Raw genomic sequence first — 27,904 nt, 5'->3', positions numbered from 1 at the left:
ACTGGTGTACTTCCATTTCACATTGACACGCCATTTGTAAGTGGTCCTCATAAACATTATTACATAACCAGACCCATTCCAACACGTGTACGCGCGTGACCAACGTTTACGGGTTCTCACCCGCTTTATAGTCTGTACCGACCGTATTTTCAAATCTTCCAAATGGGAACCTTCCTGCAGTCTTCTTCCTCAACTCCTAAGTCCTAACACATGACTTTATTAACCCAAGAAGAGTCAACCATTAATTCTTTCTAAACTTAACTACTTGATTGCCTCACACACCTAACCCCCATTATAATAATAAACCCAATTTCACCCATTCTATCAAACTCAAAATTTGATCGAACATCAACTCCCATGGCACCTATTGCACAAGCATACCAAGAGCACCTCCCGGCAGTGCCCTCATGGCTAAACAAAGGCGACAACGGGTGGCAAATGACGGCCGCAACGCTCGTAGGCCTCCAGAGCATGCCGGGCCTCGTCATCCTCTACGCCAGCATTGTCAAGAAGAAATGGGCCGTCAACTCGGCTTTCATGGCCCTCTATGCCTTTGCAGCAGTCCTAATATGTTGGGTCCTCGTGTGCTACCGGATGGCCTTTGGCGACCAGCTGCTACCGTTTTGGGGCAAGGGTGCCCCCGCTTTAGGCCAAAAGTTCCTAATTCACCGAGCCCAGGTCCCCGAAAGTAGACACTCGTATGACGATGGCTCCGAGGAGACACCCAAGATTGAGCCCTTTTATCCAATGGCCTCATTGGTCTACTTCCAATTCACTTTTGCAGCCATTACAATGATTTTACTAGCTGGCTCTGTTCTTGGTCGCATGAACATCAAGGCATGGATGGCCTTTGTCCCTCTTTGGCTCATCTTTTCATATACAGTTGGTGCTTTTAGTCTATGGGGTGGTGGCTTTCTCTTCCATTGGGGCGTCATCGACTACTCCGGTGGTTATGTCATCCATCTATCCTCAGGAATTGCTGGTTTCACTGCCGCTTATTGGGTACTATGCTTACTAAAGGCGTGTTTGGTTCAATTTTTTGACAAGAACTTTGGAAAATTGAAAATAATTGAGTTTATTCTATAAATTATTTTCATAGAATTTTCTTTATAGTTATATAGAAACCGTTTTCTATTTTTAAAATTGTCGAAATTTATTTTTTAAGTGCAGCACCTAATAATTTTGGTAGTTATGGCCGTGTTAGTTTTATTAATTTAGAAAATGTCATTGTCTTAGGTTGGGCCGAGGCTGAAGAGTGACAGGGAGAGGTTCCCACCAAACAATGTGTTACTCATGCTGGCTGGTGCTGGTTTACTATGGATGGGTTGGTCAGGTTTCAATGGCGGGGCACCTTACGCGGCCAATATTGACGCCTCCATAGCGGTGCTAAACACGAATATATGTGCAGCCACAAGCCTTCTGGTATGGACATCACTTGATGTTGCCTTCTTTGGAAAGCCATCGGTGATAGGAGCCGTTCAGGGGATGATGACTGGCCTTGTTTGTATTACTCCCGGAGCTGGTATGTTCAATTAATTATAAGTCCCCACTAAATAAAATGTCGTGTCACACTAGCTAAAAGAAATTAATATATCATATACTATTGTAACTTTAACATTTGTCTAAAGTTGTTACACGGTGATATTATTTTGTAATTGTAATTATTGAATTGATGAAATTAATGTTGCAGGGGTGGTGCAATCGTGGGCAGCGATAGTGATGGGTTTACTTTCTGGTAGTATTCCATGGTTTTCCATGATGATCCTTCACAAGAAGTCTACTTTGCTACAGAAGGTATTTTTATATTATTTATTGGATAATTATTTTCATGCGGTGCACTATAAATCAAAAAATATATTTTTTGAGTAAAGATTTAGATAAATATGTGCTCCAATTCAACAGCCGTGAATGAAGACTTCTGTTCCTTTTCCTTTTTTTAATTATTGCACGAATTTCTCTACTTTTTTCCTCCCTAACATTATATTAATATTGAAATTCTATTGAGCGGTCACAATTGAATAATAGAATTAAAAACCACAAACTACTTTTCAATGATGAATATGATTATTTTAGACGACCCAGGCCTTCAAATTCCGTTCTCATACAAGAATTTCATTTTCCCTTTAAAAACTACACATGGTCACATAGTTAGGGTCAAATACAACTCTGGTGGGGCATGTATTGAGTCCATTTGTCCATTTGGTCCAGCTGAAATTTTGCAAGGCCCCCCTTCTGCCATGTGGCCCCCTTAACCATGGTTTAGTTCGTGGTTTGTTTGTTTGGCCCAACAGGCCCCAAACATGCTCTCTCTAGGCACGGAATCCCCAAAAGCAACAGTAGCCCGCCATTTTGGGAAAGAGGGTAGAATTTCAGGGCTTTGGTTTTCGAAAAGGATTTGAAAACTTTCCGGTGATGGCTCCAAATTTTGCCAAAAAGTTAATTATGGGTTAGATAGATAAAAAGCGACCACGTGGTAAAATGATGGCCACTGAAATTTCAACTGAAATGAATAGTGAAATTGACTGAATCCAAACCCCTCTATGGTCGGGATTATTTCCAAATCCTATGATCAAATTAATGGACAACTACTTTAATGTTAGGACAGTCAAACTTGAAGACATGAATATAAAAATACTCACTTATACCTACCATCACTTATTTAATGTTGTCACATAAATAAGAATATATGATTTAATTACTGAGTGATTTGGTTGTTTTTTTTTTTTTTTTTTTTTTGTGTTAAAGGTGGATGACACCCTAGGTGTATTTCATACCCACGCCGTGGCGGGACTACTGGGCGGACTTTTGACGGGGCTATTGGCTGAGCCGGCCCTTTCCAGTCTGGTACTTCCGGTAGGCAACACGAGGGGTGCATTTTACGGTGGCAGTGGCGGCAGTCAATTCCTGAAGCAACTGGTAGCAGCAATGTTTGTGATCGGGTGGAACATCGTGTCGACCACCGCAATTCTACTATCAATAAGGCTGTTCATACCGCTCCGAATGCCTGAAGAGCAGCTCATAATTGGAGATGATGCTGTTCATGGAGAAGAAGCCTATGCCCTTTGGGGTGACGGAGAGAAGTATGACCCAACAAAGCATGGATGGCATATGTCCTCCTACGCAGGCGAAGTTGCACCATCTGGGTTCGGCATTGGTGCAAGAGGTGTGACTATTAATTTATAAAAGGTGTGTGTGATTAGGTTTAATTTCTATCCTATCCCGTCCCTTCAACATCCTTAATTAACGGGAATCATACTCTAATGATTCTGTTAATTACCATTTAATTATCTTGTTTCATGCCCACGTTTACACATTGTTGCTTTTGATACTATCTAAGTTGTGAAAAAATTCAATGTCGTATATAAAATTTTGATCGTGTTACATTTCGTACATTATAAACAAATTTATCTTATAAAGTTGGCTTTATAGAGTTGCTCATAACATGTCATTCATTATTCTACTGTTTATGAAAATATTCAGCATCTGTCTTGAAGATTCGTGCTAATTGTAATTCATTTATTTAATTATTAGATTTTTTCTTTTGGCATGAAAAAAGAAAAAGAAAAAGAAAAAAAGAGGCGGGTTTATATATATGTGTATCTATTTTATATTTTTTTAAAAGATGTGGATGAAAATTAAAGTGGATTGGATTATATAAAACATTTAAAATTGTCCGTGGAAAGTGATTTGACATAATTGACTAGGAAACTAGGAGCGAAAGAAGCAGTTGGTCAAGATTGTCACCTCGTCTATGGTCATATGCCAATGGGCGAATATTTGTTTGCGTCTCCATGCGTGACGACTCCCCCAAATTGGAATTTCATTTCTTCGTTGATTTTTCGGGCCAAATTTTAAACGTCAAGTTATGGGCTGTTTGATTATTTAATTTTGATTATTAAGTGATTATTCAATTAAGTGTGTTTAATAATGTATTTTGAATATTATTAAAAATAATGATAAATATTATTTAAAATAGGATAAAATTTTAAATAACATATTTCAATGCTGAAAATTCAAAAGGGTATAAGAAAATATTAATTTTTAATTATCATTTAAAAATTTCAATACTTAAAATTCAACTTTTTAAATTTTTAATATATTTTCAATGCACCACTTAAGTCAGGAGTATAATTCAAAATTTCAAAAACTTATTTTTTGAATTTCTGCCAACACCACTATACGTTATTAATATGATCTCATTTTCTTGCTATGGAATGAATTGCCCAGAGCAAGTTTCCCTTGTGTATACGAAATCAAAATGTTAAATTATTTTACTGTTAGGAGAAAACAGGCCTAATAAACTATTAGTATATTGTTATTATTCTTGAATACAAATATGTCTTGTCATATTTAATTGTGGGAACATGTGTGCTTATGGATATTAATTCGACCCAGACCAATAGACACTAGGTGGGTGTGTGAATCCACCATGACCTTGTCTGGGCCGAATTGGGCTGGGCTCCCTCATAATTATAAACTTTATTTTAGCTTTTATGGCCTCTTTATATATATATATAGCATATACATTAGGTATCATATTTTTGTGATGCCAGGTAAAGTGGAACAAAGAGTTCAGTTAATACCCATCTTTCATCAAAAACCAAATGAAAAATATTATTTTAATCAATTAAATAGCCCGACTTTTCAAATTGATTAAAACGCTTGATTATATATTATGTAAAATAAATGCAACGGAGGTGTTTTAGTTAGAAAGTCGAGACTATTCAGTTGATATTTTATCTCCACAATTTGATGTGAAAAAAATGTATATAAAACATCTATTAAGTTAAATTTAAACCAGAAATTTAAGCAAAACTTTAATATATGAAGGGTAGATAAATAAGGAGGATACCAAACACTGAAATGTTAGTGGGAATAAATAGTTACAACCAATAGAAATTTTGAATGGAGATTACAAAAAAGGAAAATAACTAAATAATTAAATCATAATAAATATACTATTTTAAATCATAATAAAATACTGTATTATACTGACTGTCCATGAAGCTGACTTTTTAGATTCCTACCCTTTTAGGGATCTACAATGCATCTCCAATTCAAATTCCCCAAAGAAGGTGATTCTACTCTGATATGTTCCACTTTATTTTCTTATTTTTTATTTCATCAAATACTTATTCTTTGCCAAGTGTGTCTAATATATATATATATATATAAGTCAATTCCCATCCCAATCCCTTCTCCAATGGCATCACAACTTTGTGAACCACACAATTGGATGGCTGAGATTCCGCAATTTTAGCTTTATAATGGGACAACAAAGTTATTATTAATAATAATTTAATTACATCCTGTACAAGTAACGACCACATAAGAATGATCTCCTATCAATTATCACATAAACACCTTCCGAGGAAAAAAAAAAAAAAAATGATAACAAAAACAATTCCAACATTTTAAATATCTTATGGCTGTCTTGTATTACTGTGGAAGATAATAAAAGTTGTATAAATATTCAACAATAAAAAGCCTATTACCCGGTTATTGTGTGGACAAGTGTGAAATGGCATACAGATGCAAAGCAAACAAATTTAGTGGGGTCCATTAATTTATTGTTTCATTCACAAAATTCAACATTCAGATCCAAAGCACCTCGGAGGCTTGGACTTGGCCTCATGTAGGCCTACTATATCATTAATGAGGCACTGTCCGATTAGATCTCGACTTTTGGAGGAGAATCTTTCAGAATCTCCATATCTACCGTGAAAAGCTCATGCCACCAGCTACTAGCCACAACCGTTTGATTATTTAAGAAGGGAGTCAACAGATCCTTAACAAGGTGGTCAACCATTACACCTCATTTTTCCAGCAGATGGAAAGATCTCTGCATCAAACGGTGCCTATTAATCACCTCCATTGCCACCCAACCCATGTCTTACGTCATTTCACAGCAACATAACATGTGAAGTTCCTACGTTTGTGGTCTCATCTTAATACTTGTTCATTAGATCACTTAATAATCTCTAAAACATTTCATGACATGGTTTTGTGTATCTATATAACAAGTGTTTATGCTTGACCTCAAAGAAGGGAGGGGAAGTACCTTTTCCTTTTGTGAGGTTTAGAACCAAGTCACCAAAAATGGCCAACATATCTGTCCCATTGGCATACCGGAACAACTCCGCTGTCGTACCTGACTGGCTGAACAAGGGTGACAACGCATGGCAAATGGTGTCCGCCGCGCTGGTCGGCATGCAAGGCATGCCTGGCCTTGTGATCCTCTATGCCGGCCTTGTCAAGAAGAAATGGGCTCTCAACTCAGCCTTCATGGCACTCTATGCCTTTGCAGCAGTCATGCCTTGCTGGGTCCTGTGGGCTTACAAGATGTCATTCGGCCACCGTCTTCTTCCTTTCTGGGGAAAGGCTGGCCTCGCTGTATCACAGGACTTTTTGATCCCACAAGCCTTTCTTCCTTCCACTCGTTTTGTTGATGGAAATTACACGGTCTCAGCTACTCAACCGTGGTACCCTATGGCTACCATGGTCTTCTTCCAGTATGCCTTTGCTGCTGTGACTGTCATCCTCCTTGCAGGCTCTCTCCTTGCTCGGATGAGCATCAAAGCTTGGATGGCCTTCGTGCCACTCTGGATCACTTTTTCTTACAGCGTTGGAGCTTATAGCATATGGGGCGGCGGCTTCCTCTTCCAATGGGGCATTATGGATTATTCAGGTGGTTACGTTGTCCATCTAGCCTCCGGTGCAGCAGGATTTACAGCTGCTTACTGGGTGAGTAGCAATTCATCCAAGATGAGCATAACTATAGAGCGACCACCCTTTGTGTTGTACATAAACATGACAACCCTCTTTCTCTGTGTAGGTTGGACCAAGATTGAAGGACGACCGCGACGAATTTCCTCCTAACAATCTCCTGCTAGCACTAGCTGGAGCTGGTATTCTTTGGATGGGCTGGACAGGGTTCAATGGAGGCGATCCTTTTGCTGCTAATGTCGATTCCTCCCTTGCAGTTCTCAACACCCACATATGTGCAGCAACCAGTCTTCTTGTATGGACTTGCTGGGATGTGTTGTTTTTCAAGAAGCCATCTGTGATAGGAGCAATACAGGGAATGATAACAGGGTTGGTCTGTATCACTCCTGGTGCTGGTAAGACCCCTCTTACCTTCAAATAGGAAAAGTCTTGTTAAAACATCCCCCCATTAAGAGCTTTCATTCCCAAACTATTCTTGAATTTGCAGGTCTTGTACAGGGATGGGCTGCACTGGTAATGGGTATAGCTTCTGGTACTGTTCCCTGGTACACAATGATGAGTTTGAGCAAGAAGCTGCCATTACTGCAGAAAATTGATGATACACTTGGAGTCTTCCACACTCACGCTGTTGCTGGAACCCTAGGCGGAGCCCTTACGGGACTATTTGCTCATCCAAGTCTCTGTAGCTTGTTTCTTCCAGACCCGGATTCAAGAGGAGCCTTCTACGGCAAGAAAGGTGGAGTCCAATTTCTGAAGCAGTTGGTGGGTGCAAGCTTTATTATAGGCTGGAATATAGTTGCCACATCCATCATTCTCTTGGTCATTAGAGTGTTGATACCCCTTCGGATGTCTGAAGAGGAGCTCAAGATTGGGGATGACGCAGCTCATGGAGAAGAAGCCTATGCTCTCGCTGGACAAGGAGAGAGGGAAAGATCTACAATTCGTGCTGTTGAGATGGAAATTCTCTGAATTCGATCTTGCTTTCTCTTTCTCACAAGAAAAGAAACAAGAAATCCTTCGGCAACCAATCAAATGCAGAAAAACAAAAAGGATGTGAAAGAACAACAACAATAACTGATAAGTTCAACAACACATATATATTCATTATGTAAAATTTTAGATGTTCAGGAAAAATTGTTTATCCTTGGTGATTTGAGTTGTGCAGCAAAAAATAAAAATTTAAACCACCAATGAAGCACAACTAAAGCAAGTTTTCCTAGCACCTTAAATGTGGTATTCCAAGAGTTTTACACAATCCAGAGACAGATAATAACTATTCAAAGACTTCCCAATCCTGAGTCACTTTTGTAGATGATGGCATTGGGGGCGGCGCACTGAGGCTTCCTACTCCAGAATCAAATGTTTCCCATTTGGTGGTTACTGATGCAGCATTGCTGTGGTTGCTAGCCGGATTCAAGTTTCTTGCCTTGAGGGTGTCCACTGTCTCCACTAAGCTCTGGACACGACGCACCTGCCAGGGAGTTATATGTTGATATTGCAGTCTTCATCAACAATATAAATGAGATAGATTTGTAACTAAAAAATTTATAACAGCTTATGAAAGAATCTCATGCCAGTTTAATCTGAAATTCATACCAGAAATCGATTTTCTTAAAAGCGGTGCAAGATGATGCAAAACTTGGTTGGTACATGTTTTAGGTTTGCATATTATACTACCATAGAATGTCAAGAAAGGTACAGTACAACAATAAAATAGATGCCTAGTGCTCAGTTTTAGGAGAAATTATTAGGTAGTCTGGGACCACCACCTCATATATGGTCCCGGCCAATCATAAAGAGCCACATCAGCAAAAATTAAGTCAGCATTGACCAAAATACAAATCAGCACCTTCTCTCTCTAAAACGAAGCTGGCCAGATGACTACGATGATTGGGTCACAACAGCGTTGACGGAGGACGCACTGGTGGTAGAGTTGTTGCTTCGGCTTAAGCACTCATCCATCTTATGTTTCGCCACCGGCAAATTTGCTGCCACTCAGCTTGGAACACCGACAGGCACGTTCCAGACTGCCGACGAGGAAGCAGAGGGAGCTAACGAGGTGTAGCCCCCCACCATGCCGTTTTCCTGGAGCGGTGGCGCCGCCTCCAACAGCAATGGCCGGCTGCTTGTCGGCGATGGTGTGCCTGTTTGGATCAACACCGCCGTCTTCGGCGGCGTACGGAGTGAGGAATTGCTGCTCGTCCACAATGGCGTGCCTGTTCGGAGCAACGCTGCCATCTTTGGCGGCGTACGAATCGGAGGGAGGAATTGAGTACGCCGCTTTTCTCTGTATGATTTGACAAAGCTCCGCCTCTTCTTCGCCGGCTTTGGTTTTGAGCGAGTTGTCTCCTTCAGCAGCGAGTCCACCTGTTTGATTCCAAGGAGTGATCGGAACCAACGTGCTGCTTTGCCCAGTTGCTAGTGCTGGTGGATTGAATGTGGTTCTGGATAATGGTTACGAGTGAGCATGATGAAAGAGGGATGGTTTGGGGGGCAGTGGAGTCCTGTGACCATATATGAGGTGGTGGTCCCGGGACTACCAAATAATTTCTCCAATTTTAAAGACTGGAACGTCATACCAGATACCCAGATTATGTCTTTCCCCCAACTTGAATATTTTCATCACGAAATCACTCTTAACCCCTTCACACAGCCATTCACAAGGAGGGGGAAAAAACATAGAATATAATGAGTGTACAATCCACTAACATCAGGTAAAAAATAAGGTACGCAGTGGGGGGGGTTAAGCTATCCCGTATTATCCATGATTCAGAAAACAGCAAGAGGGTAAAGAAATCAACTATTGGTGCCAATATAAGCCATGTACACTCTCCCCTTATACCAATGATTCAGAAAAATGGCAAGAGGGTAAAAAATAATCAACTCATTGAGTATATGCAAAAGAAAGGAAGAGTGAACTTCTACCAGCCAAGTTAACCACGATTTTGATTTGAAACTTCCAGAAACTATCATCTAACAATATTTCAATGAGGCAACTGACAACAACATGAAGTTGAAATATTGGAATCAGCAAACATTGACGCTTTCAACTCAATTCTAGGATACTAAGATAGTAGAAACCTTTCAACTCTCTAAAATCATTTACAACAAATATGAATTAGGACTTTAGATAGACAAAATTATTAAAGTTCTTTTAGCATATCCCCAAAAGTTCTTTTCCATCAACTACAACAAGTATGACCAAGGATATTAAGAGGGATGAAGTTGAAATATGGGAATCAGCAAACATTGATGCTTTTAAACAACTAAATTCTAGGATTCTAAGAAAGTAGAAACCTTTAGGGTCAGTTTGGTTAGCCAGAATTTGATTGTGGAAAGTGAAAGGAAAAGAAAGTGAAATGAAGGAAAAGAAAATTTAGGTTCTATTTTGCATTTGGTTAGCATGAATTTTTTTAAAGAAATTTGTGAGAAAATATTGTTTCACTAGTTTGGATAGCATGAGAGTGAAAAGAAAATGATTTTATATACCAAAACTATCCTTATTAATACAATATAAAGTACTATACATCATGCTATAGGCATAAAAAAACATATACTCCTTACAAATTTGGTAATTGAATAGTTTATTTTTTTTATACGAAGTTTGCCTTATATATTAGGACTCTATTACTGTATTAGATTAGCTCACTACTTTTGCGAGTGTGAAGTAGAGTCCTAATTTAAAGAGTCATAAAGTTGTAACCTAATAACAGAGTTCTAATGTATCGATGAAGAAAGAGAAGAATGATAAATAACTAACAAGGGCATAATAGGGAGTCAAAATATAATGAAACAACTTTCATGGGAAACTAGAATTTTTGCTTGTTTTATGAAGGAAACATTTTCTGGAAAATCAACGAGTTGCGAGAATATTACTTTCCTTCTCACGCTAACCAAACTGCTAAAAAATTTTAAAAAGTTTCTATTTATTTTCCTTTCTTGCTAGTTCACGCTAACCAAACTAACCCCAAATTAAGACTTTAGAAAGACAAAATTATTAAAGTTCTTTTAACATATCCCCAAAAGTTCTTCAAACATTTCCATCATCAACCCACCCCCCCCCAAAATAATAATTAATAAATAAATAAATCCATGACCTTGTAACAAATGTCTGTGTATTCCCACATAGCTTAACTGCTTGTGCACTTTTGCTATAATATAAAGGAATTGAGTCCAAATGACCACCTTCAGTATAATGATAAATCCAATAAATAACCATATGTGATGGCTATTTTATTGGCAGGCCAATGAAAATTTTGAGGCAAAAGAAGTGGTAATATGACCAAAGTGCATAAGATGTAAATTCTTAACATGACAACGGAGTCTAAGAGAATGCATTATGGCTTACCTTTACCATCCAGACGCCCTAACTTCAACTTTGCTTATAACCATAGTGCTGTGTTTACTAAATTATTCTCTAACATAATAGTATTTTAATATATTCTATTATTTGTATTACAGAATATGGATCCATATATAGTGGTTTTTTTTTTTTTTTGGTAAGTAAAGACTAAGCAATTATATTCTATTGCTGGCACATAATCTGCGTATTTACAATCTGAAAGAAATTATATACCCCCCCACACACCAAAAAAAAAAAGATCAAAACAAAAACAAAGTAGTACTGAATCCACCAAAGAAATGATCCCACTTAAGTAGATAAAACAAATAAAAACTGAAAAAATAGCATATTAAAGAAGTAATTACTGTCGTAATGCTATCTAATCTCAGCAACTGCCTCATTAGCAACTTCAGTGGCATTAAATACTAACCTCAATCTTTCGCTGCAATCTCCCTTCTCCTTCAGCCTCAATGCTATCCAATTTCAGCAGCTGCCTCATTAGCAACTCCGATAAAACAATGAATTCCTTCTCCATGACCTTGGTCCCACCATACACAACTGCTTCCAAAGCACCCACCTAGACAACAAAATAGCCCAAAGAAGCCTCCAAGTCACCATGGGAAATGATAATTGTAAACAAATGTATACAAATGGATCTACCTGTTCCGAAAGCTTATCAATCTCTGCTCTGACTTCAGCAACAGCTTCACAGCCTCGTGATGACTCAATGCTTCCCTTCACCTCTTCAAGTTTCTTTTCTTTGCTTGCCAAGTCCTCCATGAGTAACAGCTTTGCATTGTCCTTGACGCCTGCCATGTGCAGATAATCGTGATCTTCTTTTTCCTTTCCTCTAAACAGCAGTCTCTGCTCCTTAGGCTCCAAACTGGTTTCTTGGGCAATTAACTTTTTCAGATCCCCTTTCATCAACATAAATCAAATTAAATAACCATGAAACACCTCCAAGATGGTAAGTGAAGAATTTGACGAACTTATGATATGTGTCATAATTTAGGCTGCACTTGATTATGTATACATTTATGGATAGATGATTGATTTCATCCTCTTCTCTGCTCCATGATAACCCCAAGTTACCACAAAACCAAGTCACCAGCTTCTATTTTAGCAGATTGAGTATCAAACTACTACAACACATCTGTTGTCCCAGTACACCCACTGTTGTGAGTTTAGCACCGAATGCAGAACACATGAAAAATTGCAGATGTATGGTTGGGATAATTAATTATACTTCATTTGTAAACCCTCAAAGTAGTCAATTTGGTAAGATCTCCTTTATTTTTAGCTCTCTCTGGTGTTCCATAAAACTACTTTGAGAAGAAGCAATCGGTACAAAATGCTTCCATTGAAAGTAAATCTGGTGTAACAGAAACTACTTTTAAAAACAAGCAATAGCTACAAGATGCTTCTTTTGTAAGTGAAGCAAAGCAGGCATACACCAACCACAGAGAGAAATGAAACCAGATGATTCAATACATTTATAAAGGAAGAAAAACTCAACTGTCTTAAATTACAAGGTAATATATAGACCTATATATGAAGTTTGCATATTGAACATCAAATGAACTTCTTTACCCAAAAAAACTAAACCTTTAATAAAATAGAAAGTAAAAAAAGTATACAAACAATCAAGCATATATACAACGACCTAAAGATTTTAAAGTGGTCAAGATCTCTGCATCAATTTCCAGGGAAAAAAAAAAAAAAAATTTCTCTGCATCAAGCTTATATTTTATGGTAATTGGCAAAACCCACTTTAAATCCTTCCAATTAATGAACTGTAAACATTACGCATATATATATATATCAATCTCACACATAAAATATCTATACATTAAACAAACAATATATAGCAGTTACATTTTCAACAAATCCACAACAAAATTTTACCATACATATAGGAAAACGAAAACTACCAGCTTTAGTAAATCGACAGCATAAAACCAGTTTTAATAACAAGATTGTTTTATAATTGACCTACAAAAGGGAGAGAAGCAAGGGAAACGATAAACACCAAACCAGAATAGAAGCTCATCCCAAATTAAAAACCCATTACCACAGACACATATGTGTTAGGTTCAGTTCGTTTCTGGGAATTCCTAAAAAATTAGTTTCCATGTTAAAGCATGTATTGCGTTATCATCAGTCAGGCTTTCCCGAAAACTAAACGGAGTCAAAGAGCAGAAAAGAATCCCCAACACGAAAAGTTCCCGAAAGAAGAATTACCAAAAGTGGATTGAGAAGGGACGGTGAGGTCGTAGTGGTTAGACCCATGAGAAACCTTGATCTTGATTGTGGACCCACCAACACCATCATCGTGATGATCGACATCATCATTACCATCTTCTCTCTTCTGAACAAGCATTCCACCGGGTCTCACCTCCCACTCGGTCTCTTCATTGCTTTGGACACTTTCGACCCCTCTCGAATTCGACCCTTTCATCTCCAATTCTCTTTGAATCCCTGAAGTGTGAGAGCAAAAGGGTTTGCAGAGTTTTGACTGGGAACGTTCACTGAGCAATCAATGAGGACAGGGTTTTGAGAGGGGGGTGTAGATTAGAGTCTTTCTTTTCAAAGAGGGTCGGTGCGTATGTAGTCGGTTTTGTCCGATAGTTATCACGGGAAATATTATGATGGGGGACAAAGTGATTTCGCCAAAAAAAAATAATAATAATAATAAATCACTTGTACATGAATAAATAATTTTTTTTCCCATTAATAGGGAAAGAAAATAACGAACTGTTGTTACATAATCAATATCTTTACTTTATACATGAAAATTAATTACAAGGGAGGTGTTTGATTTAAAATTTAATAGTTAACATGTTGTTTGATACAAAAAAAAAAAATTTACTATTTCTATCTTATTTTAATTGTCCTTTTGAAAGTTTAATTTTTTTTAAATCATAATAATTTTTATTATTTTTTATTATATTAATAATAATATAATGTGATTATTTACTTTTTATATATTTAATATAAGAAAGGATGTGTAGTGATGGTTTCCCTTGCACCTAACTTTCCAATCTCGTTAATCATTGCTAAACTATTTTTTTTATTATTATTATTTTTTTATATATATATATTTTTTAATATTGAACTTCCTGACACCACTCACCGTTGTCAGGTCCCAAATATATATATAAGTAGTTTAAATTCGTAATACGACAATTACTCCCGTCCCGTAAGTAGCATTTTCTTTATTCTTCCTCCAAACGGTAAACGTGCAACATGCGATGTTAGAGTCAATAGATAAGACCTATGTGCAATGTTAAAAACTTTGAATCAAAAAGTAAGACCCGAAATGTGAATGTAACTAACCTAAAAATATACATCTGTATATATATATATATATATATATATATATATATATATATATTTAGTTGAGGGTGATTGTTTTATAAAATTAGCCCTTATTTTTATATATTTGACATATTTAGTTATTTGTTAATTTTTTATACTAACAGTTAACACACTTTGTCACCTATTATTGTCTAGCTTCGTGCCTTGGACTTGTACAATTAGTTCCCTTTAAAATATGAAGAAGATTTCCCTAAAATTAACAATTTTATTTATTTTTGTTCGATTAAATAAATACTCATACACAACCCTATCACTCTAATAAAACAACGATTATTATTATTATTATTTATTTTTTTATTTTTATTTTTTTTCTGGTCGTAGTCTCTCTACGTAGGAAGGGTTATCACATCAGGCATTACATCTATGTCCAATCTTATTCCTGTGAATCGGTAAAAATTGAATCAAATTCAATCCATCGAATTGGATTAAATTAATTTTACAAATTGAACTCTTCTAACAAGTCCTTTTATTAAACAGATATTTGACCATGATCTAATGAAAATCAATACAATGGATTAAATTAATTTTAAAAATTGAACTCTTCTAACAAGTCCTTTTTTAAAAAGATATTTGACCATGATCTAATGAAAATCAATAATTGTATGTAAATTTATAACATGAGTTAAAATTAACTGATTAAATATGAAGTTACAGAGAAAATTAATATTTCCTCCGTCCCAAATTAAGTGTCACCTTAATAACTGTGACAGTATAAAATATGCAATAAACAACGACTTTAAGAAATGGAGTTACTCAACCACCTAGGTGACTACTATTCACAAGTAGATATCAAGTGAACACCCTTTCCAAAAATAAATAAATAAATAAATAGGGATACAGACCAAGAAACAGCAAAAGCCATAATTATTACTACGTATATCCAATCATTCCTTTGAAAATCTTTGATTATTGAGACCATATTTATTCAAAAAAAATCTATTTTTGGTGCACGAAGCGAGTTCTCTTCTATCAAGGAGGAGAATGTTTTTTTTTCAAGTTGTGGCTTTTTATAGGAGGTGAGAAATTATTGAAGATAATTATGTCAAAGTTTTCCTCAACATAATAATAATAATAATAATAATAATAATAATAATCCTCTTCGTGCTCACCTTCTATTTGCTTTTCGGTAAATTAACTGTGTTTATAAAGAAAGAAAATCTATCCAGGTGCATGGAGCATAGCCCATGGCCACCCAAAAAAAAAAAAAAAAACAACCCACCTTCTTAGAAGGTACAATAACCCTTAATCTCTTAACACCTTTTAGCATCTCAATTGTAATTGAAGACATGGTTAAATGCATTTTTGTACCCCGAGGCTGGAGTGACAATTTATGTTCGTGGGTCATAATCGTGTCGTGTCGTATCGACATAAGATATTCTATTAAACAAGATAATCCAAACCTAAACTCAACCCATCTAATATTCGTGTTAGTACCTTCAACATTAACCTAACCAATTTATTAAACGAGTTACACGTATTAACCTGTTTAATGACTTATTTACTGAAATGAGATATTTAATATTCAATTAAACAATAAATACTAAAAAATAATGTCTCAATTAATCCAAATATTTAAAGCAAGAAAATAAAAACATCAAACACCACCTAAGTAAATAGAATACAAATGTTCAAATAAAAAATCATAAAGAGTATTCAAGATTTATGTTGAAATGACTTAATTGTTCATAGTAATTGACTATAAACATGTAATATATTACTCAGATCATATTGACAATTATGACATGTTGAGTTAAATAAGTATAAACGAGTTACATGACTTGAACCCCTCAACTCTAATCTGACACCATTAAATAGACGGATTAATCGTGTCAATTCGTTTATGACCCAAACTTATTTAAGATCAATCCAAACTTATTTATCTTGTATTATGTTCGAATCATGTTAACATGTCGTGTCATATTTTGCCATCCCTACCTCTAAGTGTGTCAAATTCTAACCATGCTTTTGAACACCTACCTCTAGCCTATCAAATTTTAACCATGCTTTTGAACATTTTAGACTAGCTGACCAGCAGTGAAAAAAAAAAAAAATAAAATAAAAAAAAATAAAATAAAAATAAAAAGGGACTAGCTGACCAGCATTAGAAGTGATTTAAAAATGGAATATATATGTGTGTGTGTGTGTATTTAAAAAGAATAAAAAAAAAAAATAGAATTCATAATTAACACAGCTGCTCAATGGATCATTTTCCATATATACTAACAAAATAAATTAAAAACCGCCAAACATTAAAAGAGTACAAAGAAAAAGAGCCAGAGAACTTAATTAGAACAAATGCAAAGTAGATCGAAACTGGCCGTTCGATCAATTAAAACACACATGCATACACACAGAAATACAGAGAAGATCGAGTTGGTACGTCCATCCAAAAGTCATGTAATGATCAGAATATGGCAATCAAGACTGCCTCCCCAAGCACATGTCCTTCAATTGCCTCCAACACTTTCTCCTTTGTCCACATATATCATATCACAAATTAAACCAATATATATATATAACTTTTCAAGGTCAATTGGTACATTTAAAAAAGGGTTAATTTGATGCTCATCTTTAAAATTTTTAAAAAGACATACAATTAATGTATTATTTTTTTTAAAAATTATCAATTTGTTCCTTTTATTTTAGATAATTATAATTATCAAGTTTAAAATTTTCTCAAAATATAAAAAACAACTATAAAAAAATAAGATTTATTTACTTTAACTTTTCAAAGTCAATTGGTACATTTAAAAAATGGTTAATTTAACCTGTATTTCCTGACGTTTGCCTATATTACACACACACCCCTTTTGTATTTCATAATTTCACCTACACCCCCTGTCAGTAACCACTGTTTAATTTATTTACTAACAGAAATGTGTAATTTTATTATTTTACCCTTAAATTATATATTAAAATTTATAACTCAATGAAAAAGACTTTTAAGACCTCAGTTTAAATTAAATTTCTCTCTCTCTCCTCACACACACATTATATATATATTTATTTCTTTATTTCTTTTTTCTTTTTCTTTTTTTTTCCCTTTCTTCTTCATCGTTGCCGGCGAGCCCACCGGACTGAACTGACCTTCACTGGACTTGGGATCGCCGTTGTCTTTGATCCGGCTTACCTCGTTCTTGTCCAGCGTTACGACGGTGAGTACACGATTCGACGGAGTTGAAGTCCGGTGTTTGGACTGAACTGAGGATTCCTCCTTTTTCAGTCCGGCGAGCAGCGATTCAGTTATGCGAAACCCAATTCAGCGATTCAGTTGTTCTGAAAGCTAGAACGAACTAAGTTCGACCAAACCCAGTTCAGTCCGGTGAGCAAAGATTCCTCAACCCACCTCGGTGAAACCCAATTCAAAACGGCCATAGACACACCAGAGCTCTACAGAAGAATTCGGCCTAGCTCTGTAACTTTTTCACCATCCGAACAGCTCGATGGCATCGTAATCGGCGACAAAAATCAGCATCTCGTGCTCCGACGGGAGACTAGACCCAACCTTTACAACCTCTCCAACATTGCGCTGTTGATCAACATCGTCGGCACCGGAACCCTCGATCTTGACTTTCTGGTATATATATATATATATATATATATATATATATATATAATGGTATATAACATCACCCACATGATGGCATGCACATGGAACAATTCCACATGATGGCATGCACATTGCACAATTATTCAGGGGACAAAAAGTATTTTAAGTGGAGGTAGGCCAGTTATGCTTGGATTTTCTCTCTCTATTTAATCATTCTTGGGTTGGATACATGCATACCAGTGTGTGGATAATATCTATAAGGTAATAATCTTTTATTCATAAAGTGAATAAGAAATTCAACTATAGTTATATTCATGGATGAAATTTTTATTCATTGATGATTAACAGGACTATTATATAAGCCTCTACCCTTGGGCAAACTGAAAAATATAATATAATTAAAAATTTAAAAAGAAATTAAATTTAATTGCACCATTTAAATTTATTAAAATTAAAATTTTATTTTTTAATTAAATTAATGAATTTGTGTGTGGAAGGAAGAAGATGATATATGAATATATATTGAAGTGAAAGGTAGGGTATTTTTGTACACTTGAGTTAACAAATTAAGGACAGTTTTGTAATTGTGTATTGGTGAACTGAGGTTAAAGATGTCATTTTAGACATTAGAAGGGTAAAATTAACTTTTTAACAATTTATTAATGTTGACATCAACACACACTGTGAACTACTTAACGGCAGGGGTAATTTGCTACACAAACCAAAACTTTAAGAGAGGTCGGTGAAACATTAAAACGTATAAGGAGTATTAGTGAAATATGGATAAACGTCAAGAAATGTAGGTGGAATTAACCCTATCCAATTACTAATAAGAGAGAGATATTATATAGTTGAACACTTTTTTAGTTTATGGTACGTACCTTGTGCCCCAGATGCAAGTCATCATCCAGTGCATACAGCTTGAACTCGAACCGGTGTCCATGAGAGGGCAGCTTAGGCCCACGCCACCCCAGAACCTTGTAATCATTGTTTCCTTCTTTGATGCCGGCATAATCGCCGCCCACCTCCTCCTCCTCCTTCCCGGAGAATCCCTCCGGCAGGCCCTTCAAGGTGGGCGGTATGTTGACCACCACCCAAACGGTCCATGGCACGATGGGCCCACGTGGATCAGGAGCATCTATATCCTGCACTACCAAAGCTAAGCTCTTGGTTGCTTCTGGGACGTTGTACCATTCCAACGGTGGGGATAGGTTCTTTAGGGCACCCTGCCCCCCAGGTGTACTTCCGGGGCAGTCTGCCCTCTTTGTTTATACTAGGCGACACTAGCTTGAACTCTTCACCCATGGATTCAGCTTAATTTCTTCACTTTCTTTTCTTCTTCTTTTTTTATTTTTATTTATTATTTAATTTTTTTGGAAAAGTTTCACTTTCTTTTCTTGCCAAACTCAAGTGAGTTGATGAATATGTCTACTCAAGTGAGTTGATGAATATGTCTAGTTAATAATGTATGTATATATATATATACCACACGTGGCAAAACAAGTTTCGTGTTGTCAAGAGAAGGTGCTTGGTTTGTTTTCTGGTGACAAGTGTCCTCACACATGGCAATTCGTGTAGGGTTCTAGAATTAAAAGAAGCATTTCAATTGTTGATGCGGAAGCAATAAAAGACTTGCTTTACTTCCAAGAGAGAATAAAATAATAGGGTATATGAAAGAAAAATCTAAAGTGAAACACACTCGACTTTTTCTTACCTTCTATAAAGCTTTAAAAAATTACATAAGAGGAGACTATTTACCATTCATCATTTTAATTTCTCTTAAATTTAGAGCATGTGCTTAATGGCATTCTCAACATTTTATTCTTAGAAGATTTGTTGATTAAAATTTATAAAATAATAAATTTGTCATTCTTTTATATAAAATATAATATATTTTGTAATATATTATTATAATATAAGAGTATTATTAATTTTTCACATTCAAAATTACTTTTTAGTCACCTCTAAACACGTGAAGGAAGGTCAAAGTAATAAATGCTGAATAATTTACTCGTGTATAATTTGTCCAAATTTCAGAAAAAGGTTAGTGAAATTTACTTTTTTTTTTTTTTCTTTCCTAGTTTTCCTTTTGTGAGGGAATCAAAAGTTATTTTACACTCCTTTTGGTGTGAAGGAAGAAAGAGGGGTGAAGGGAAAATAGGAAGAAAGAAATAAAATTTCTTTGTTTGGTAGAGAGGAGATAAGGAGAGAAGATAAAAGAGGATGGATAGGTCATCCTTTCTTCTTCCTAAATTTTCATCCCTTCAAAAGATACGGAGAAAAAAATGCAAGGCTATTATAAATATTTTTAAATTACAAAACTTTCTATTTTCTTCTTTCCTAACAAAAAAAATAAAATATTGTTTTATTTCTCATGATATAATCTCTTTCCTAGAGATATGTCATTCATCTCTTCTAATTTCCCTTCCATCTAATTTTCTTCCTTCCTACCAAAGGAGCATAAAGGAGTTGACATTGGACCACATTAATATAAAAACATAATAAAATGAACCAAATTAATCAAAAGGACTTAAATATTAATTAAAAAGATTTTGTTCAATGAATTTGATATATATTTTTTGTTTAAAAAAGAACAAGATTACTTGAGAAAAAAGAATTACACAGTTCATATTTACAATGGAGAAATCAGTCGAATTAAGGGGAAAGAGACTTGGAGGGGATAGATGCATGTCCTTCCTTTCATAAGGCTTGTGTTGCTCCAAGAAACCTTGTTGCATTTGGGTCGACCTTCAAGTCATGAACATGAAACTAATGTTGGGTTAAGTTCGACATCAAGCCTGTTCACAGAAGATTAACAATATTTAGTATGGGCCAGTCTCTGGGTATTGTCAGACTCTCAGTATGTTTACAGCAGCCCAAGTAAGCGCATGTGTTTTTAATTTGGTCCCCCTTTAACACTGGATCCAAGCCCAAAAGAAAAACATCAAGCCCAGTTCCAATCCTTCAACAGAAGAATGTCAGTAAAACATAGAGAGAAAAAACTATTTTAAAGTTAACAATTAACAAGACATAGATAAACTATTTTCTTGATTTCAAAGAGCATAAAGAGAAAAAATTATGAAGTATTTTCTTGTATGTCAAAGATTATAATGGTGTGTTGGAGTAAAGTTGCACTATCTCATAAACATCTTTGAGAAAGAAAAGTCCTACTGTATACGAAGGCCCAATTCCGCAAATCTAACTTCCTTAATTTTTGAGGGATAGTTTAGTAATTTAATACACTTATTATATTGTTTTAGTACGAAAATATTTATTCATTATGAACTTTTTCTATCTTATATAATTAGTATATATTTTTTAACATTATAGTAAAATTCATGCAACCCAGCTCTAGATCATGGCCTGACCATTGAAATTTTGTAACCATTCTCTTTTTTTATACAATATTTAACTTCCGAAAAAAAAAAAAAAAATTTAAATGCTATTTGATATCTTTTTTATGTTATTTTTAATTTAATTTCACAACAATTATTACTCTATTTTAACTTTTCTTCATTAATTTTCATTAAAGCTTGATTTAGTTCACAAAGAACACGTTGCATGGGGATTTGGCACCTTATTCAAGTGACATTTACTAATTACTCTGTACTCTCTATCTCGCAGAAATAACTGAGTTAAAAATGTATATTGGTCCCCTATTAGAAACTAGCCAACTCCTTCAAAAGGGAACCGAGTTACATAGACCTTTCTAATCGTATCACATTAAAAGTAATGGACTTAGACTCTTGTAATTTAAGAAAAAGTATTGAGTGTGTGGGGTGTACTGATTTATTCAAATTGTATGTACCGTCTACATGCAACATTTGTCTGTACGACTTGAATGAGTTCGTGTATGATGCACCCGGTGCAGTTTAGATGCTGATAAAGTGATAATTGATGAAACAAGGGATGAAAGAAAGAAGTAGAACACTTTTTGCTTTTGAAACCATAGCATTATTGTACCCTCAACCTTTAATAAAGCTAATCCAGAAACGATAGATCAATAGGGATCATGATAAACAATCAGTTTTGAATTGATCACATTCAAGAACAGTCCTATCATCAGATATATATATATATATATATATTGAAGAATACATACATAAATGGGAGTTCGTATAAAATAGGTCTCACGCGTTTTGCCAGTAGTCTGATTTAGCAATGTTGCTTCAATTGGATCAGCGTCCCATCCAATCATCCTTTCCAACACTTATCACTGACTTTAGGGCACTTGAAAAGTCAGATCGATCTCACTACAACCCCCACATATATATAAATATTTGTACTTACTGTTACTTTCTTGCAAACGTGTCATCTAACTCCACTCCCAATTTCTAGTTACACATGTCTAACTAAATTTGTTACCCCATCACCGCTATTTCAATACAATTCCATCTCCTTGTTACATCTTTATTATATACATGTATGCTCCAGTAATCAGCTGGATCAATTTTTAAATTTTATAAGTATTAAAACGTATTGAAATTTCGTTATTATTTTTAATTTAAATACATTTAAATCATGTTTTAATACATTTATTTGATGTGTTGAAATATATAAAAAAAAATGGGTCCAAAGATGATTTAAATAGGTTGAAAAAACACTACAGCGGACTCTTTAATGTATATATACGCATATACATATATATATATATATAGAGAGAGAGAGAGAGAGAGAGAGAGAGAGAAGTAGAGAGCGTGTATGTGTCTGAAGAAGCAGCTAACAACAGTTAAGCCTGAATTCACTGTAAACTAAGAAGGGTTTACAACTCATGCGAATGTGAGTGTAAGTTGCATCAACACTAAAAGCAAAACAACCTGGCACAGAAAATGACCAGTCCAGAATTTACCTACTATCTGTCACAGTACAGTAACTTGTCTTGGTTTTATCTTCTTTTGATATGGTTTTGTTAAACAGTCTTATCAAAATCTCAATTTAATTAGTACTCCGATGATGATGATCATATATATATATATATATATATATAGACACACACACACACACTTTATGTATCATCATGTGGGGGTTGAAAAGTTGTGACTGATGTGTGGGGTTGAATATTTGTTTTGAATAGACAGGTAAATCAGGTTCTCTGAGTTCAACAAGTTACAATAAGTTTTAACCACTCCCCAACGTGAAACCCGGATTCACATGTGCCTTTTTTCCTAGTGAAATGGGCCCACCTTAATTACCATATAAAGTTAGAACAGAATGATGAGAACATCAACAGTTTATATGTTTCAGCCAACAGTGTTAATCCTAGGGAAAAATAGATTGTACATGGTACAATAAGCAAATATTTTTGTTCCTAGCTTCGATTTTGGACTCACCAGCCTTGGCCTACTATATGATACATCAATTTCAGGGGAGCTTAGGCTCAAGGGAAGCAATTAAATTACTACTAGCATTTAAGTAATTTTAAATAAAAGAACTTCTAATTTAATGCAATGAAAAACGGTGACAATTGAGCTGGTTTTGGACAAATACATATATATATATATATATATACTCGATTTTATTTTTAGTGAGAGAGATCAAGATCATATTATTTAAATTAATGTCCATCGGTCATATATAGTTATTTTTGTTTGGAAGGAGCAAGGAGAATCTTGCAGGAATTAAAAAGAATGGGTATGGTACAATAAAAGCTCGGCAAGAATTTGGTGGCCCTTGTGTTTGGACTCTGGACTTGTCTGCAAATTTCATACATCCACTTCGATTCAAGGAAGGTCCCCCTTTCCTATCCCAACCCTACAAAAGGTCACTTTCTCTTTCTCTCTCTCTCTCCCTCTCTATATATACACATATATCATATTACATTAATGGTCGGTCACGTTACATATCCATATATAGGAGTATATGTTTATATACAAAAGCAAAGAAGGCAAAGTAAAAACTTTATTTTCTTTGGGATTAACTTGAAAGAAATCGGGATAATAACCACAACTCTTTCAGTGAATTTTCTGTTAATTGCATGCTGCATGAGAATAAGAAGATTGCATGTATTTGTTAGCATACAATAGAGTAGGTTAAATAAGTCCAGTAACACCATTGGTCAATAAATAAATAATAATAAAAATAATATAGAGAGTATTAAAAAATAAATAAATAAACGAAACTATTGAAAGCATTTTGCTGTCCTAGGCCTTAGGGGTTCTTCTTTCTCGACATCTCTATACACTAGGGTAGACACTCGAATCCTCTCCCAGATATCGACTGACTAATATGACATATATGTCCTGTTTAAAATTACATATATATATAAATGACATATATGACGATATCACAGCATTTAATCATAGTGTATTATATTACTCCAGCCAAAGTAAGTTTCACATTCTTTTCGTTAACTTTAGGAGAATTTGAAAATATATTGGTAAATAGCTTCTTAAAAAAAAAAAAATTATGTCCTTATATTCTGATTATACTAAAATAATAGTTCATATAAAGCATCCCAATAATAATTTTAATAATAGTTCATCGAACTGTTTTATTTTATTTTATTTTTATTTTTATAGTTGACCCTTAACATTTTTTGTAAACTAATGCACAGCATGCAACCATTAAATATTCAAAACTAATCCTTAAATTAAAATTTTAGGTTGATTGTTAATTTAAAATATATATATATATACACACACACACATACACATAAGTTTTGTTCATTAAGTTTTCAAAAAGAAAATTTTATTTTCGGATATACTTATGGAAATATTAGAAATAAGTGCATTAAGAACTTAAAGTTACAAACATGGAAATCAAAATCAAGTGTTTATATGAAATTATGAATAAATAAGGAAAATAATTACTTATACATGGAAAAAAAAAACACAAATAAGAAAAATAATTAATTACATATGCATGGATAGCACAGCTCATTTATTTTAACTGAACAAATTGCCCAAAAGGGACCATTAAGAGAGAAGGAAAATAATTTCAAGACAGATGAGTTAAAATGATTTGTTTGACGACAACTTTCGATTAGTCATGTATTTAATACATATTTTTTGAAAAAATTGTATTTAATACATCAATATATGACTTTTAATACGGTTGCATCTGTAGTACTTTTGTTAAGGACTTTTTTTATGCATGAACATTTGCGCCTGTAACTTTTTTTTTCCCCTTATCTCTGCATTTTGCAAATTGAATTTGATATTTTCCATGTATTTGTAATTTATTGTTCTTCATTCCGCTAATTTGCTATTTTCCCAATATTTATTTTGGGACGTGCTGTCAACTTAGCCAATCTCTCTCTAAACCCCTTCTATATATAGCCTATGAACTGAGGTCTCATTTCATTCTCTGTCATTCTTGTCTCAAAAACTAGTGAGGTGCTAGAAAGGGTGAATATTTGAGATATCACAAAATGAACTACTTTTCCAGCTCTTGTAACCCTAATTCTTCAGAGTCTTCTTCAGCTGCAAACAATAATAATGGGAAAGAGAAGAAGAAGGGTGGTGGTGGTGGGAAGAGAAGCAGCAAAGTGGTGAAGCTGTCGACTGACCCACAAAGCGTGGCGGCACGGCAGAGGAGGCACCGGATCAGTGACCGGTTCAAGATCCTGCAAAGCTTGGTTCCTGGTGGGACTAAGATGGACACAGTGTCTATGTTGGAAGAGGCCATTCACTATGTGAAGTTCCTCAAGACTCAGATATGGCTTCATCAGACCATGATGATGATGAACTTCATGGATGATAATAATGACCCATCATCTCTTGTGGTGGACCCTCAATCTAATTCTCTACATTCTCATGATCATCGAAGCCTCCATTCAGGGACTAACTATAATTTGGTGGGTCAAGTACTTCAAGGGTCACCACAATTGCCTGACCCTAATTGCTTCCAAGGTGACGAGACTAAGCCTTTTAATCCACCTATCAACTACTAGCCTCTGTGCGTGTGTGTGTACGTTGATTAAAAGGGTCATATCATGAATGTGGTCAATCAAAGATTAGGTATTATAATGCTAGTACTGATGTATTCAAGAACAACTATGATTACCATATCTAGCAAGAAAATCTTCGTGTGGCTTTAGAGATGAATTGAATATGATCCAACATGTAGTATTGCATAAACAAGTAGGATTGATTTGCTATCAAGACTCTTTGATCATGTGAAGTTAATTTCTATCATGCATGTGTGTGTGTGATTATGACTATATATTTGGCCCAATATGTGATCTCAAAATGCATATTGACATTAGCCTACATATTTGAGATGTAGTTGTGTGATTTGTGTGGACTGATCCAGGTTTATTATTTATAGTAAAGCGATTATCCTACTATTTTTTGAATCATATCATGAATAAAACTAAGTACTATAGTAAAGTAATATTCTTGCATTACTATCTTCTTTTTTTTTTTTTTTTGGGTAAATTATTCTTGCATCACTATCTTTAATTTGCACAACTCAAACTCCCTTAAGTCGCTATCCTACTAATTTTTCAAATTTTTTTTTATCATACCAACTCTATTGTATAACTACATGTCTATTTAATGATTTACGAGTTTGATGAAGGCATTCCCATAAGTTTAAATAGAAATTTTTTCTTACAAAGTTACAAGAAAATTTATGTGTACATTAGGAAGTATAGTTGAATCTTAATCTATGCATATCATATTATATCCTATTTAAATTATTCAGCTTGTAAGGAATCGCGTGTCCACATGTTATACTTAGTACTACTCCATATATTATAGATTTATATATGCATAGGAGATATTTTTTTTATTTTACTTTTCCACAAGAAATTTTATTGACACAAACGGACTCTCAAGATAATTAAAAAATCTTAAGTCACATATGAGCATTTTCTCGTTCTTATTTTTATTACTTGGGACTTAATTTTACTGTTTTTGAATTCTCACTCTTGAATTTACTGTCACTTTCGCCTTGTGTTACTTAAATTAGGTAAATTTTATACCGAGAGCTAGCAACGTCACTTAAAAGAAAAGAACACAAAAAGATACCACTTCTCTCCTTTCTGTGCGCTTCACATAAAATAATTAAAACGATTAGGAACCAAATAATGCAAAATTTCACCATCAATCCTTTCCAACCACCAAATTGAGCATCAATGAGGAATCCGACAAGGTGAGTGTGAAGTGTTTAAAAAGTCCAACAAGATATGTGAGGTGTTTGATTGGAAATTGGAATTAAATTAAGTAAAACAGAACTTCTGAATATATTGTCACATGTGGATCCAAGAAACTTGGTATGTATATATGAAACAGTACTATCTCGACGTACGTTTTATAGATTTCACTTCACATAATTGGAAAAAAACAAAATAAGAAGAAAAAAGAGGCTAGAAAAGGCATGATTGGTCCAGTTTGGTCGACAATCTTTTGAAGATTGAGTAAAAAAAGTTTTGATTCAAAGAACAGGTCTTTAATTTATAATTATCATGTTTTCAGTGGCAAATGAGCCAAAAAATTTGGATCTTTTTGAGGTAGATGATGATTGATAATTGGACAATATTTGGATTATTCAATGCGTCAAAATGTTAATTCCATAAAATTGGAACATTGAGTGACTAAAAGAACCCATATATCTATATATATATATATATATAGTAATAGCAGTGTTCAATTGTTTCTCAATGAGCAAGAAAATATATATATATATATATATATTAGTGTTCAATTATTTCTCCGTGAGCATGAAAAAATATGCTCACTTTCAATTATAATCTTAAAATCTAATCACACCATTAATATAATACTTGTACTACTGATATTATTTGAATTAGTAAGTAATAACAATTGAAGTAAAATGACAATAGTAGTCAGTTTCATAAAAAAGAAATAAATAAATTTTGTTTGATATAACTTTTTAAGATTTGATTGATTAACCGTGAATGGAAGAATATCATTTTATGATATTTTTTTTTTTTGAAAGATAAA

At 34.6% G+C, this 27,904-nt stretch overlaps 5 protein-coding genes across 5 annotated transcripts; 3 read left to right on the top strand and 2 right to left on the bottom strand.

Annotated features, from left to right (window-relative positions):
* Window positions 1-150: 150 nt before the first annotated feature.
* On the top strand, window positions 151-3,441 carry LOC132313332 (ammonium transporter 2). Its single transcript, XM_059812049.1, has 4 exons — window positions 151-1,002; window positions 1,237-1,522; window positions 1,691-1,794; window positions 2,746-3,441. Exons 1-4 carry the CDS (start codon window positions 358-360, stop codon window positions 3,181-3,183), a joined length of 1,473 nt encoding a protein of 490 aa, XP_059668032.1. The 5' UTR covers window positions 151-357; the 3' UTR covers window positions 3,184-3,441.
* A 2,311-nt stretch (window positions 3,442-5,752) lies between these two features.
* LOC132313333 (ammonium transporter 3 member 1-like) lies at window positions 5,753-7,877 on the top strand. Its single transcript, XM_059812050.1, has 3 exons — window positions 5,753-6,744; window positions 6,836-7,121; window positions 7,214-7,877. Exons 1-3 carry the CDS (start codon window positions 6,100-6,102, stop codon window positions 7,693-7,695), a joined length of 1,413 nt encoding a protein of 470 aa, XP_059668033.1. The 5' UTR covers window positions 5,753-6,099; the 3' UTR covers window positions 7,696-7,877.
* Window positions 7,802-13,682, bottom strand: LOC132313334 (BAG family molecular chaperone regulator 4). The gene is made up of 4 exons (XM_059812051.1): window positions 13,310-13,682; window positions 11,729-11,985; window positions 11,499-11,645; window positions 7,802-8,197 (listed from the first exon to the last, which is right to left on the bottom strand). Exons 1-4 carry the CDS (start codon window positions 13,524-13,526, stop codon window positions 8,000-8,002), a joined length of 819 nt encoding a protein of 272 aa, XP_059668034.1. The 5' UTR covers window positions 13,527-13,682; the 3' UTR covers window positions 7,802-7,999.
* Window positions 13,683-16,366: 2,684 nt separating this feature from the next.
* Window positions 16,367-19,582, bottom strand: LOC132313331 (uncharacterized). Its single transcript, XM_059812047.1, is given in 3 exon segments — window positions 16,367-16,923; window positions 18,876-19,232; window positions 19,234-19,582. Coding segments are annotated over 3 exon segments (498 nt in total). The 5' UTR covers window positions 19,302-19,582; the 3' UTR covers window positions 16,367-16,850.
* A 5,783-nt stretch (window positions 19,583-25,365) lies between these two features.
* Window positions 25,366-25,887, top strand: LOC132314719 (transcription factor bHLH140). Its single transcript, XM_059813542.1, has one exon. It carries the CDS (start codon window positions 25,366-25,368, stop codon window positions 25,885-25,887), a length of 522 nt encoding a protein of 173 aa, XP_059669525.1.
* The last annotated feature ends 2,017 nt before the right edge of the window (window positions 25,888-27,904 follow it).

Source organism: Cornus florida, unplaced genomic scaffold, assembly GCF_030987335.1.
Source record: "Cornus florida cultivar Cherokee Brave unplaced genomic scaffold, ASM3098733v1 CherokeeBrave_3.0.0_Hap2_Chr06, whole genome shotgun sequence".
NCBI classification, from domain to species: domain Eukaryota; kingdom Viridiplantae; phylum Streptophyta; class Magnoliopsida; order Cornales; family Cornaceae; genus Cornus; species Cornus florida.
The sequence above is the reverse complement of the archived record's forward strand: the minus strand, read 5'-3'. Positions and strand labels throughout refer to the sequence as shown.

Excerpts from the sequence above, each read along its gene's own strand:
- LOC132313334 (XM_059812051.1), bottom strand. The coding sequence starts at position 13,526 with ATGAAAGGGTCGAATTCGAGAGGGGTCGAAAGTGTCCAAAGCAATGAA. Across the intron at positions 11,986-13,309 it reads CCCTTCTCAATCCACTTTTG|GGGATCTGAAAAAGTTAATT; the intron begins GTAATTCTTCTT and ends TGTTGATGAAAG. Across the intron at positions 11,646-11,728 it reads TTGATAAGCTTTCGGAACAG|GTGGGTGCTTTGGAAGCAGT; the intron begins GTAGATCCATTT and ends TTTGTTGTCTAG.
- LOC132313333 (XM_059812050.1), top strand. The coding sequence starts at position 6,100 with ATGGCCAACATATCTGTCCCATTGGCATACCGGAACAACTCCGCTGTC. Across the intron at positions 6,745-6,835 it reads GATTTACAGCTGCTTACTGG|GTTGGACCAAGATTGAAGGA; the intron begins GTGAGTAGCAAT and ends TTCTCTGTGTAG. Across the intron at positions 7,122-7,213 it reads CTGTATCACTCCTGGTGCTG|GTCTTGTACAGGGATGGGCT; the intron begins GTAAGACCCCTC and ends TTGAATTTGCAG.
- LOC132313332 (XM_059812049.1), top strand. The coding sequence starts at position 358 with ATGGCACCTATTGCACAAGCATACCAAGAGCACCTCCCGGCAGTGCCC. Across the intron at positions 1,003-1,236 it reads GTTTCACTGCCGCTTATTGG|GTTGGGCCGAGGCTGAAGAG; the intron begins GTACTATGCTTA and ends TCATTGTCTTAG. Across the intron at positions 1,523-1,690 it reads TTGTATTACTCCCGGAGCTG|GGGTGGTGCAATCGTGGGCA; the intron begins GTATGTTCAATT and ends TTAATGTTGCAG.
- LOC132314719 (XM_059813542.1), top strand. The coding sequence starts at position 25,366 with ATGAACTACTTTTCCAGCTCTTGTAACCCTAATTCTTCAGAGTCTTCT.